This window comes from Tamandua tetradactyla, chromosome 7, assembly GCF_023851605.1.
Source record: "Tamandua tetradactyla isolate mTamTet1 chromosome 7, mTamTet1.pri, whole genome shotgun sequence".
Taxonomy (NCBI): Eukaryota; Metazoa; Chordata; class Mammalia; order Pilosa; family Myrmecophagidae; genus Tamandua; species Tamandua tetradactyla.
Window position 1 is genome coordinate 101,562,094 of NC_135333.1, and position 14,185 is coordinate 101,576,278.

Sequence of the window (14,185 nt, forward strand, 5' to 3'; positions counted from 1 at the left end):
AAATTCAACTGCATAGTTGTTCATCTTAAAACCATTGCTCAACTTATAAGAGATATACATTTATAAAACAAAGAAGAGGTCAAATAAAAGTAGAAACTTAGTTTCTTAATGATGTATTTTTTAAAAAATGCTTAACAGGAACAAAAAGAATCACATTTTTATAAAATGTATTTTCTTTCTATCCTGCAAAGTCTCGGAACCTCAAAAGTACTTTTCTTCATTTTTATCACTTTCTGACAACACACAATAAAGAACTACTAAAACACAATATTGATTTCTGAAGGCATACAAGGCCTGCTACATTAAAATGAATACCAACATTAATTTTATAATTCTTCAGCGAGTATAGTGATCTCACTATAAACTCATAGTTGGTTAACAATACACTAAAACCGTAGCCTACAATACTGTTATCACTTTGCCTATCATCAAGTTTGAGGAACACTGACTTACAGGAGAAAACTCCAATTCTTTGTCAAGACAGATCCTTAACACAATCTACATCCATCCTCATCACCAGGAACTGCCTACCTAGGCCCAGCATTTTAGGAAAACTGCACAGCTCAATGCCCGACCTCACAACAGATTTTCAGAGCCTATGAGCTTTTCTCAGGTAGTTTTCTTCTCAGGCTGCCCCTGCTCACCTAGCAAACTCTTATTCATTCTTAAGGGCCAACTTCTAATGCCTCCTCTTCAATGAGGCCTTCCATGACCCTTCAAGGCAAAACTATTATGGATTTTTAGAGACTGTATTTAAGTGCAGTATCTGCCACAATGGATTTATAGTTATGTACTTTTATTCTTTTTCTTATAAGAAGACTATACTAGAGCAGTGGTTTTTGGTCACTAGAAAATAATAAGAATCAGAACCTAGCAAATAAGCTCCTCTGATGATCCCTACACATCTGACAAATTAGCTTTTTATTCTGACTTTCACAAAATATTAGGCATACTCTATCAGGACAGCACATCTATATTATTATCGAGTGGTCACTGTATCTCCCCCTAAGTTTCAGTGAATTAGCTGACATGAAGAGTGATAAAGCTCATTTAGCTAAAGTATAAATCTAAACCTACTTTGGATTTGTCACAAATCTTAGTCCTCAACCTATTTATGAGAACTGGTTTAAATATTAAATCTGGATACAGGGTAACGGAGACATTGTCTATATTTTAGAAGCTCATCTACTCTCTGAGACAAAGGAAGAAAGGTTTATTTTGTCTGGAACCTAAACTTTCTGTAGCACATAATCTGACTCAAACTGTCTGGATAGATCATTTAAACAATCCAAACACAGGAAGCCCAGAATAAGAATGAGGACCTTTAATCCTGTATAGCTTAATGTAATACCTGATACATCCTAGAGTATATTAAGCAGATAATCAAAAAGTATAGGCAAAGTTCCATGAGGGATAGGAGAAAAAATATGGAACTATTAGACTTTACCATCAGGGTAAATCCCTGATACTGTGTCAAACATTAGAGACACCCAAATCAATAGGCCAAGCCCTTTATCTTGAGGTTTGTTTTTGTGAAGCTCATGTATGTAGTGGAGAAGATTAGCCTACCTATAGGCATGCCTAAGAGTTACTTCCAGAGGACCTCTTTTGTTGCTCAGATGTGGCCTCACTCTTTCTAAGCCCAACTCTGCAAGGGAAATCATTGCCCTCCTCCCTATGTGCACATGACACCTCCAGGGGTGAAAGTTTCCCTGACAGATGACTCCCATGGATGAGTCTGGCCCTGGCACCATAGGATCAACAATGCCATTCTGACCAAAAGGGGGGAAAGAAGTGTAATAAATAATGTATCAGTGGCTGAGAGAGTTCAGAGTCAAGAGGCTACTCTGGACGTCACTCTTACACAAGTTGCAGTTAGACATTGTGCTATCCACCATAACTCGCAACCCCCAACCAAAACTATTGCTGCCAATCCTAAAAAACACCTAGGGCATTATATAACATTCTACAAATAAACAACATCTAGGGCTTATATAAGATTCTACAAAGGTTCCATGTACTAGGGTAACTTCCCAGAAACCCACAACCTCCAGATGGATGCCTGGAACAGTTAAGTTCTGAAATGCAGAGGGGCCATCCTCTCCTGAACATTAACTAGTCCCATTTCCCTACCCCATATTACTGACAGCCTCTTCCAACATGAAAAAGTTGAAATGGGCATAGCCCATATACCCCTAAAGCGTGGGAGAGAGATCAAAGGTGATGGTGAAATTGTACAGACAAGGTAAGGTTTAACAAATGAATATGACTGCTAAATCAATACACTGATATTTCTTTTAGTCTTCAGTAACAGAAATAAAAACCTAAAATTGTGGGATTCTAACCCATACCAAATACTGAAATCTGTTCTATAACTAATAGTTGTGATATGCTTTGAAATTTACTGCTTTCTTGTATCTATGTTATTTTTCACAAAAAAAGAAAAGAAATATTTCTCCTAGCCTCTAGTGTTTCAGAGCAGTTAGAAGGAAAAATCTGAAATAGTGGAATGGTAACCCGTAACAAACTCTGAAATCTGTTCTGTAACTACTTTTTGAAGCATACTTTGAAAATCATTGCTTTTTTTTTCTTTTGTTTGTAAATATGTTATATTTAAAAATAAAAAAACATTAAAAAATAAAAAGATTTTACAAAGATTCTATGCACTAGGTTAACTTTCCAGAAACCTACAACCTACAGATGGGTCCCTGACCAGATAAGTCCTGAAATGAAGAGGGCCCAGCCTCTTCAAAACATCAACTAGTTCCATCACCCCATCCCATATTATCGACATCCCCTCCCAACATGAAAAAGTTAGAATGGGCATAGCCCAAATACCCCTAAAAAGCAGAAGAAAGATCAAAGGTGATGGTGGAATTTATACAGAGAAGGTAGGGTTTAACAAATGAGTATGATTGCTGAATCGTTACACTGATATTTCTTTTAGTCTCTAGTATTTTAGAGCAGCTAGAAGCAAAACCCCAAAATTGTGAAATTGAAACCTATATCAAACTCTGAAATATATTCTACAACTAACTCTTGTGATGCGCTCTGAAATAAAATTAAAAACAAGACAAAAAAATCATCAATCTGGGAATATGTGAAGTATAAACATTCCACCTGCTTAATTACACAAAGGAGACTGTAAGAAGAAAAGAAAGAAAAATGGATTGAAGGTCGGGGCCAGGGAGCAGCAGTATGGGAGATTGAGTTATGTTCCCCAGGGGAAAAAAGCAACAACATGTTCTTAATCTTAATCCAAGGAAGATATCTAAGAATGCATGAGTTTCTAGAATATTTTAAGTAGGGAAACAGAAAAGAGCAAACAGATATATACAACATACTACCTCTTGGAAAGAAAAGGGAAATTACAAAACATACATCTGTTCATCTTACAAAAAGAAACACAGGAAGGACAACCCAAAAAACAATCCCTACAAGGGGATGGGACTAAACGTGTGTGTGTAGTGGGGTGGGGTGGGGGGGTGAGAGGAGGAATAGTTAATGAGAGGTGGGGGAGCAGGGATGGAGTAGAAGGGACAGAGTAAGAAGCGACACTTCTGAGTAATCCATTATAATTTTGATTTTTTTTAAGTATATTAATAGTCTACATATTCAAAAATAAAATTAAGTCAGTAAGGATAGGAAGAAAAAAACTATACTGAAGGCATGCCAAAACAAATGAATCCAATTGTACTTCAAATGAATAAAATAACTACACTGAAGAGGAGGGATAAACAAACTAATTCAAGTAACTTTTGAACACAGTACTGAGTATATACCATTAGTGCAGGAGAAAAAGAAAGGAGGGAGCCAACACTTCCAAAACTGGAAAAAAAAATCCTGAACTCTTTTCAGTAGGTTGGTCTTTGCAGGGGAAAGAGAAGGAATGAAGGTAATGATAAAGGAAGCATTTCTGAAATTCTTTTAAGTGTATTAGAGAATTAAGCAAATAAGGAAATGTTCACATGTTAAAAGCCAGGATTCTAACTGTGGAAGAAGGGAAATAAAATACAGAATAGGGGAAAGCAAGAAGAGTCTTCTGGGTATGGAGTGGAATTGGAGGCATAAGTGTGAAAACGTGCTTTCGTATGCGTATGTATTTCTATACTTCCTAGCTCTGTCACTGAAGGACCTACAAGCAAAGACCCCTGATAGCATTAAGCATACCTCGCACCCAGAGCCCACTCAGAACAGGGGCTTCTAGGACAAAAGGCTGATCTCAAGGCTGGGGAGGGTATGAGATGAACTTGGAACATTTTGCTGGGACAGAAAGTGAGGGGGTACTCAAACAAATGACAGGACACATCAAAAGGACATAAGAGAGAACCAAAAGGGGCTATCACGGGTCAAATCTGAAACAACTTCAGTATCAATGTAATTAAAAGAGAATAATGGATTCTAAATCATCATCATCATCAAAAAAAAGCAAAGCAGGATTTCAGACTGATAATACATAGATAGATAAATGGGGAAGAAGGGAGGGCTCTTCATTATAGTAGAATGCCAAATGCCAAATGATATATGTGGAAGGAATACCAAAGGTGCACAATCACGAACTGGCAACTACCATAGTAAAGACTACTTCAGGGAAGAATCATTAATGAAGGCTAAATCTAGGAGAGGAAATGTTGATGAGGAGCAGGATTGTTTCAATAGTTCTAAAAAATTTCCAAACAGACTGCTTTTAAGAGGAATAATAACTATACAAAGCAAAAACTGGACATTTTTTTTTTTTTTTTTTTAAACATTTTCTTGTTTTATTGTATTCTGTTTCTCCGTTTTTGTTACATGGGCTGGGGCCGGGAATCGAACCGAGGTCCTCCGGCATAGCAGGCAAGCACTTTGCCCGCTGAGCCACCGCGGCCCGCCCAAAACTGGACATTTTGACTCAACTAAAATCAACATCACCAATGAGGGACAGACAGACAAAAGTAACTCCAAATATGAAAGGAAAACATCACTTACAGAGTATTCTGACCAGGAATGCATAACCTGAATCTAATCATAAGGAAACATCCAAGGAGCCAAAATAAAGAACAGTCTTAAAAAGGAGGGGAGGGGAAGTTTTATTATCCAAAAATATCAATGTCCTAAAAGACAAAGAAACCATTTTAGATCAAAGGAGACGGAAGAGACATGGATGATAGATTAAGGTATTATTGTTCAATATTAAATTTCCTGAGGTTGATATCTGTACTCTGGGTACTAAGAGAATGTATTTATTGTTAAGAAAAAACAGACTTGAGTTTTTAGAGGGAGAAGGGCAGAATGTATGCAATTTACACTCAAATAGATTTTTTTAAAAAGCAAAGTTGCCAGGGGTGAAAATCATCCTGGCAACACGGGATATGACTCCCAGGGATGAACCTGGCCCTGGCACTATGTTATCAACAATGCATTCCTGACCAAAAGGGGGTAAACAATGGTAACAAAATAATGTATCAGTGGATGAGAGAGTTCAAATAGAGTCAAGAGGTTATTCTGGAGTCTACTCTTGTGCAAATTTTAGCTAGATATTGCTATTTACCATGGTTTATCAAAGCCCAACCAAAACCATTCCTGTCAATCTTAAAGAACACCTACGGTTCTATCAGAGATTCTACAAAGATTCCATGCATTATGATTACTTTCCAGAAACCTACAACCTACAAAGGGGCTCCTAGGCAAGGTAAGTCCTGAAACCCAGAGGGACCAATCTCTCCAGAACATCAACTAGTTCCATCCTCCTAATCCATATTGTTGACAGCATGAAAAAGTCAGAATGGACAGAGTCCAAATACCCTCAGAAGACTGGGAGAAAGATCAAAGGAGAAGGTAGAGTTATAACAGAGCAGACAGAATTTAACAAATGAGCATAACTATTGAATCATTACACTGATACTTCATTTAGTCTCCATTGTCTTAGAGTAGCTAGAAGGAAAAACCTAAAATCATAGAAGTGTAATCCATAACAAACTCTGCAATCCGTTCTATAACTAATTGTTGCAAAGTACTTTGAAATTTAATTGCTTTTTGTATATATGTTATATTTCATAATAAAAAAAGCAATGTTGATAAATAGAGAACCAATGATAAAGCAAATGGGGTAAATAAAATGTTAATACTTGATGAATTTGGTTAATGGGTATATGAATATTCTTTGTACTACTCTTTCAAATTCTCTGTAAATCTGAAAGTATTTCCAAATGAAAAGTTAAAAAAAGAAAAAAAAAAGCAAATGCTTACATTTCTCAGTGCTTCATAAACAGCTCTAAATGCTGGCTGCTTATCATCATGGTAAACACCTCTGTTCCCATGAAGAATAAAGATTCCTTCTTCTTCAGCTTCTTGGCAATTGCTTCCATATATACAATGATCTGGTCGATAATTCCAATGACAGGGAAAAACAAAAAGGCTTTCTACACGAAGAAAGACAAAACATTGAAGCAAATATTCCTAATTCCACAGAATTAACATTTTGCAAAAATTTTAGTTTAAAAATATAACTCTCACAGGATAAGATTTAAAATAGTGAAAAAGATGTTTCGCATTTAGATCTCTTCCAACTAAGTCAATATACAAGAAAACTTTTACTCTATCTTAAACATAAATGGTGATAGTAACATGTCAAAATCAAATTAATGCTTTTTTGGCTCAATACTGTCTGTAATTTTTTTTTTTTTTTACAAATGCAAAGAACAAAAGGAATAAAAGAAATTACCTGGATTATGAAAAAACATGATATTCAATAAATCTTGATCACCCCATGTGATGTTAAGCTTGTATTTTTTAAGCAATGGCCTAAGTATATCTCCCCATCGCAGTCGTACAGTTGTCATATCATTCTGTTGATAAACACATTAAAATGATCCTCAGACCTCCAGGTTTAAAACTGTAGCATAAAGGCAATTCCCCAACCTTCCCTTAGCAATCATTACAGAGCAGCAAGGAGAAATGCAAACTCCTTTTGTTACAAAATCAGGTGACATTTGTAACCCTATGTGAGGAAGGCTGTCCAGCAGGAGTGCTGTAGAGCTGGAGTGCCGTCCAGCAGGAGTACGGACAGTGAAGATAGCGAAGATATCTGCAGTGCATATAGAAGTGATAAAACTAATAAAAGTCAGGAAAGAAGGGAAAAGAGAATAGTAGGTGGTAACTGAAGGAAATGACTGTGACTAAGGATTATATCTGTTAATATATAAATGAAAAGTATCAAAACAGTATCTAACACTTGCTACTTAGTTATTAATATTATCACCAACCATTATCAGACTATAACTTGCAGTACAAAGAGATCATGTGAAATTAATAAATCAAATAAAAGAGATAAACATGTATACAAAAGTAAGCACAAAAATGCAGTATGCTTGTTAAAAAAGTTAGTAGAGAGAGGGATGGGAAGATAAAGTTATGAAGTAGACACTTATTAATTCTGTATCTGTTTATAGTACACAATTCTCAAGGAAAATCAGCCTTTTTATGAAGTTGGTGTTTCCTATCCAAGAATATCAGTATGTCTATTTAAGTCTTCGTTTGTCCTCTCACAAGTTTTCTTCAAATATATCTATACAGTTTTCTTTCAGTTGTTCCTTTTATGTTACCATATTTTAGCCTCTAAAAACGTGTTATTTCTACACGAGAAAATTCAAGCAAGGGACTCCATAAAGAGGTACCATGAGTAACAAGACAAAATCAGGGAAAGCTAAGGCATAGGTCCAAGCCGAGCAGGATACATACAGTCCAACAACCTCTTAACACCCCATGGAGAGATTGGAAACATTACAGGTTGTACTCTGGGAAAGGGGCCCTATTTTACTGCTGTCACTCATAGAAAATTGCTGACAAGAAGGAGGAGGTCATCCAATCCATTCTGAAGATTTTAAGCTCACGTTAATAAGTTTCAATTTTGCTAGTGAAAGTACCTTAGTCATGTGTGTCAATTACCTAGGATGCTTGCTTATCAACAATTTTCAGTCACAGGCCTTACTATGTTTAATACTGAAAGAAATCTGGAGCCATCCAGCAAATTGGCTTGTCTCTTCTTAGAAAAGAAGCCATTTCTTTTTTTTTTTCTTTATTTTTTATTTTTTTTACATGGGCAGGCACCAGGAATCTAACCTGGGTCCTCAGGCTTGGCAGGCAAGCATTCTTACCTGCTGAGCCACCGTGGCCTGCCCAAGAAGCCATTTCTGTTTTAACTTTCAACCCAGCCACATTCCCATATAGTCTTACCATTTACAGTTGTTTTCAATGGATTTTTTCCTATTTTCCAGGTATATATAGACATTTGCCAAGCACAAATAAAGATTACTTTATGTCCCTGCTATCTAATTTTCATACCTGTTATTTCATTTGTTCAATCTAGGGATTTGTTATCCCTTCACACTGAGAACCACTGATATGATATTACAAATAGCTGTGGCAATAGACACCCTTGTGTTGTTTTTAACTGTAATGTTTCTACTGTTTCTCCATTAAGCACAATACTGTCTTTTGAGCTAAGATAAACATGTCATATTAATTGATGATACAACATTTATATTTTATGTTTTTTTAATAAAAAATGGATACCGAATTTCATTAAGTGCTTTTTCAGCACCAGTGGTGATGCTCATAGCTTGTTATTTTTTAATTTATTTTTATATTTTTACATGGGCAGGCATCAGGAATCGAACCCGGGTCCTCTGGCATGGCAGGCAAGCATTCTTGCCCACTGAGCCACCGTGGCCTGCCCACAGCTTGTTATTTTAAAACACAAAGTGAAATACCTAAGAAAACAATTAACAAAGTTGAAAGAGGGCTCTAGATGGTGCAAATCCAGTAAGTAGGTAGAGCTGAATGTATTATAAGTCATTTAGATCTACTTGACTCTATCCAGACTATAAATCAGTATTATACCAGTTTTGCCTTCTGAATTAATACACAATCAATTCTCTAATTTTTTCTTCATTAAGTCATTAATGCATGGAAGAAAAGTCTGAAAGTTAAGGAATTATTTCAACCCCCAAATCCACATTTCCAGCAGGCTTTGAACATGCCAGAGTGAAAAAAAAGAAAAGGGCAGGGGGAAAAACTGTTAAAACAGTTAAGAATGACATTTTAATAAGTAAAACAATTGTAACAGATTTGAGCAATATAGCTGGTTTTAGATTTTTTTTAAAAAAATCAAATAATGGTATGACATCAAAATTATCTCTAAGGTCCTTTGCAACACTAAGATTCTCATAAGTCCAAGAATTTCAAATGCAGACTTATTGAGAAATCACATTATTCCTTAACAGATAATCTTACAGCACCATCTTCTGGTATAATACTACTGTATATAATCTAACAATGAGAAAATGCAGAAAACTCATGTAATTACTCCTGTTTTATTTAGTAAAAAAACTTTAGGGTATGTGAATTTAAAAATTCAAGATGTAACAACAAAGTGGCTAACTGAAGAAACATGCTTAGTTTTCAGAAGCATGTTTCAGAAAAACAGAAGATACCCAACTCTGTTCTCATTAATGCATTCAGGTGTAGAAGACAGAACTGAACTGAAATCAAGATTTTAGAAAGGTTTAGAAACTGAGAAGGCTAAGGAAATTAGGTTATTAGGCCTGCAGAAGATAAGAGTGATGGGTGATGGGTATGAACTGTTTGACTTCTAAGACTGAAATTCAGATAGCACATGGGTGGTGATAGCTGTAAGCAGTACTGCTCCCTATACCAAAGATAAGAGGGAACAGCTCTAAATAAAGAAAAATTTAAATCAGATATTTAGAAATGAAGAATAAATACTGGTGTAAATTCTGTTTCATCAGAAAAATATATGACACAAATACACACATATATTTGCATATCATAAAAGACAACTACTTAAGAACGAAGCCAATCTGGTTAGGACTAAGGTAAATCAGAACACAGGGTAAAGGATCATGTTTGTCTGTATTTTAGAACTTCACCTACTGTTTGAGATCAAAGGAAGAAAGGTCTATTTTGTCCAAAACCTAAACTTTCTGTTGTCACAATCTAACTTAACCTGTCTGGCCAGTTCAGTTAAATAGCCTAAATACATGGAACCTAGAATTGGGAATGAGGTCTTGCAATTCTGAATAGCTTACTGTAATATTCATATACATTCCAGAGTATGTCACGCAGATATGGAAATATTAAACTTTCCCAGTTGGGAAATCCCTGATACTCTCTCAAACATTAGAAACTCCCAAGTTAATAGGCCAAGGCCTTGATCTTGAGGCTGGCTTTTATGAAACTTCCTTCTATAATGGAGATACTAAGCCTACTTATAACTATGCGTAAGAGTTACTTTCAGAGAAACTCTTTGGTTGCTCAGATGTGGCTTCTCTCTCTCTAAGTCCAACTCTGCAAGTAAAATCATTATCCTCCCCACGACATGGGACATGACGTCCAGATATGTATGTCTCCCAGGCAATGTAGGACATAACTCCCAGGGATGAACCTAGCCCTGGCACTATGGACTCGCCAATGCCTACTTGACCAAAAGGGGGTAAAGAAATGTAACAAAATAAGATATCAGTGGCTAGATTTTAAGAGTCAAGAGGCTATTCTGGAGGCTACTCTTACACAAGCTTCAGCTAGATACTGCTAATTGCCATGGTCTGCCAAACCCCAATCAATAGTATTCCTGAAAACCCTAAAGAATATCCAGGGCTCTGAGACTCAGTAAGAAAGTTTCACTCACTAAGTTTACCTTTCAGAAATCTAAAACCTCCAGATGGTTCCAGAGGCCAGATAAGTCCTAAAACCCAGAGTTACCAGTTTCTCCAAGAGCATCAACCAGCTGCATCCCCCTCTTCCATAATGTCAACACCCCTTTTCAACATGGTTAGAATGGTCACTGCCCAAATACACCTAAAGATTGAGAGAAGAATCGAAGGAGGAGTTGTAACAGAAAAGATAGGATTTAACAAATAAGTATGACTATGGAATCATTATATCGATATTTCTTTTTAGAGCAGCTAGAAAGAAGGAAATACCCGAAATGGTAGAACTGTAACTTTAACTACTTGTTAAAATGTACTTTGAAATTAATGCATTTTTGCGTTTATATTTCACAATAAAAAAATGCTGTTTTTTTTTTTTAAAGACAACCACTAACATAAGACAAGTTCATTTATTCTCCTTATTTTGCAGCTGAGGATATAAGGTTTGAAAGTTAACTAACTGCCCAGCAGTTCAATAGTGCACAGGTACTACACATAAAGCCAAACATGTTGATTCCTGAGCCCACAAACCATAAGGACTTGCAACTTATCATACACAACTCATCTACACGAAATAATTAAATAGTATAAAATATTCACATACACAGAATGCATATTCAGTGAATTTAGATAGCCTGACTCCATATACTTCACAATTTGAGAGAACCATGTAGCCGTTTTTTTTTAAGTTAACTTAATAGCACCAAAATTATTAAACAGCCAACACTTACATGTGCCAGCTACTGTTCTAACTCATTTAATCCTCACAAAACCTGATCAGGTAGGTACTATTATCATCTCCATGGCAGAGAAAAGAAATTGAAGTTCAGAGATGTTCAAAACTTATCCAAAGTCACACAGGTACTAAGTGAGGTGCCAGGGTTTGAACCACAACAACTGGCTTGAGTGCACTATTTTTTTCTTCTTTTTTAGAGAAGTTGTGGCTTTACAGAACAATCATGCATAAAATACAGGATTTCCATATAACACCCTATTATTAATACCTTGCATAGTTATGGAACATTTGTTACAATTGCTTGCACTTTTTATAATTACACTATTAAGTATCATCCAAGGTATAACTTAGGTTCACTGTTTGCAGAGTGCAGTTTCATAGACTTTTTAACATTTTTACTGTTACATATATACAATCTAACATTTCCCCTTTTAATCACATTCAGAGATATATTTCAGTGCTGTTACTTACATTCACAGTGTTGGGCTACCATCACCACAATCCAATACCAAAACCTTTCCATCATTCCAAATAGGAACCCTGTATATTTTAAGCCTTAACTACCCATTCCCTGTCCCCACCCCAACCCTTGGTAACCTATATTCTGAATTCTTACTCTGTGGGGTTGTTATTCTATTTCAAATCAGTGAGATTATACAATATTGTCCCTTGGTATCTGGCTTATTTCATTCAACATGACATTTTCAAGGTTCATCCATGATGTCCATGTATCAAGACTTCATTCCTTTTACATCTGATCAAGTGCATAATTTTAACCACCATTCTGTACTGTCCTCTGGATATATTATTCTTTAGATTCAAGTATTCCATGGCTACCAACTACAAAACAACTACTGCTTTGAAGGCTAATCTAGGGAGATGATGTTCATAACTTACATCGCACTATTTCACATCATCATAATGTCACTTGGTTTGACCGAGCATAATGCTCTAGTAAACAGAACGGTAAGTTAAGAATGAACTTTTCTTCAATTATTCCAGATAAATAGAAAACTCTGAATATTTCAATCTAATCTTTAATAAAACAAAACCAAATTGGAAAACAAACAATTTAGAGGAAAAAAGAGAAATATAAACCAACTACTGAATCACTGACTTACCTTGAAATACTTCCTTCTCATTCGAGTCATGTTCATCAACATAACTCCAGAATTTACTCCAGTTTTACCATAGTATGGATGTCTGGCAAAGCGATTATACCATCCTATCCGAGGCTCCTCATGTTCTGGTGCCATTGCAGCAATTTGAGTGGAATTAAATTTCTTTAGTAAAGACCAAATATCATCAACAGGTCGCAAAAAGAGGATATCAGTGTCGACATACAATAATGAGTCAACTTCTTTCAGGATTAACTATGAGAGGAATATTTGAATCATTAACTATAGTTGAATTTGTTACATAAAATGTAAAAGATGTTTTAATTATAAAAGATGTAGGTAAAAGAGAAGCTAATTTACATTACTGTTAAGTAATTTTGCCTAAATCTGTCATATATAAAGTAAATGCAAAAATACCATTAGCATATATAAAGCATATTCAGCATAATAAAGATATTATCCCAATTTTAATATAAACTTTTAGGGAATCAAAGCTATTAAAAAAAAAAAACAGAACCAAAAACGCAATATTAACGATTGGGAGAATAAAAATGATAACTCTCACCGCAGAACACTTGCCTTCCATGCAGAAGACCCAGGTTTGATTCTCAGACCATGCTATCTACCCCACCCCTACCCCCCTAAAACAAAGATATCCTCAAAGATCAGGAAAAAATTGTTTTTCGTGATACAAAATAACATTATTAACATAAATGAATTTATATCTCAAATCCTTACAAATGAAGGCATTGTGAACTTATTTCCTCAGCCAGGAACACTACTGAATGTCACCTTATGTAACTTCAGTCTCAACTAAAATGCCACCTTTGTTTAAAAAAAAAAAAAAAAGTCTGCCCTTTAAAACTTGGCTCTCACCTAAACACCCTTTATTCTTATAACCATGTTTTATTTGCTTCACAGCACTTTCCACTATGTGAACTAATTTATTTACACACATTTATTATCTGTCAAACTTCACTACAGTGTAAACTATCTTAGGGCAGGGGGTTTGTTTGATTCTTCACTGCTAAACCTCCAGCACCTAGAATAATATTTAGTACATAGTATGAGTTCAGTAACAATATTAACATTAATAACATTAATAGTATTAATTAATATTAATATTAATTATTGAGTACTATTAGCTCCACTTTACAGATGAACAAACTGAGACACACAGAATAGCCAGGGTCAAACAACCAGTAAGTGGTAGGGCCAGAATAGGAACCCAGGCATTCTAGCTCTAAGCCCATGCTCTTATTTCTATGCCTTCTGCCTCTCAACTACTCAAAAAATATGTGCACTCAGCAAAGGTGAAATAAGCCTAAAGTTGTGCCAAAGTTTTCACTCAATAGTTCCACTCAGTCAGCATATGACCTAAAGCATGGGGTGAAGATTTCAAAGTGCAGTTTATTCATTTTAAACTGTTTTCTACAAGTCTCTTACGCTACGTAAATAAAGAGCTGTCTAGAAGAAGACTGTGGTATTTAAAGGTACGCATTCTTCACTCTTGTTCCTTAAATCCAAGCCAAATTCTTAATCTGCTGCTCATTTATAAAACAGCAGCAGCAGTTGTAACCATCTCTTCCAATCCTGGAAGAAAGACTGGCTATATTGCATTT

At 35.6% G+C, this 14,185-nt stretch overlaps 1 protein-coding gene across 6 annotated transcripts in view; it reads right to left on the reverse strand.

Moving 5' to 3' along the window:
• Positions 1-14,185, reverse strand: part of GXYLT1 (glucoside xylosyltransferase 1) — a 55,021-nt gene that overhangs the window by 10,374 nt on the left and 30,462 nt on the right. For all 6 annotated transcript variants that reach the window (XM_077170581.1, XM_077170580.1, XM_077170582.1 and 3 more), the window contains 3 exons: positions 12,567-12,818; positions 6,704-6,827; positions 6,229-6,401 (listed from right to left, as the gene is read on the reverse strand). In XM_077170581.1, coding sequence (XP_077026696.1) covers positions 6,229-6,401; positions 6,704-6,827; positions 12,567-12,818 — 549 coding nt within the window. The remainder of the gene's footprint in view (positions 1-6,228; positions 6,402-6,703; positions 6,828-12,566; positions 12,819-14,185) is intronic.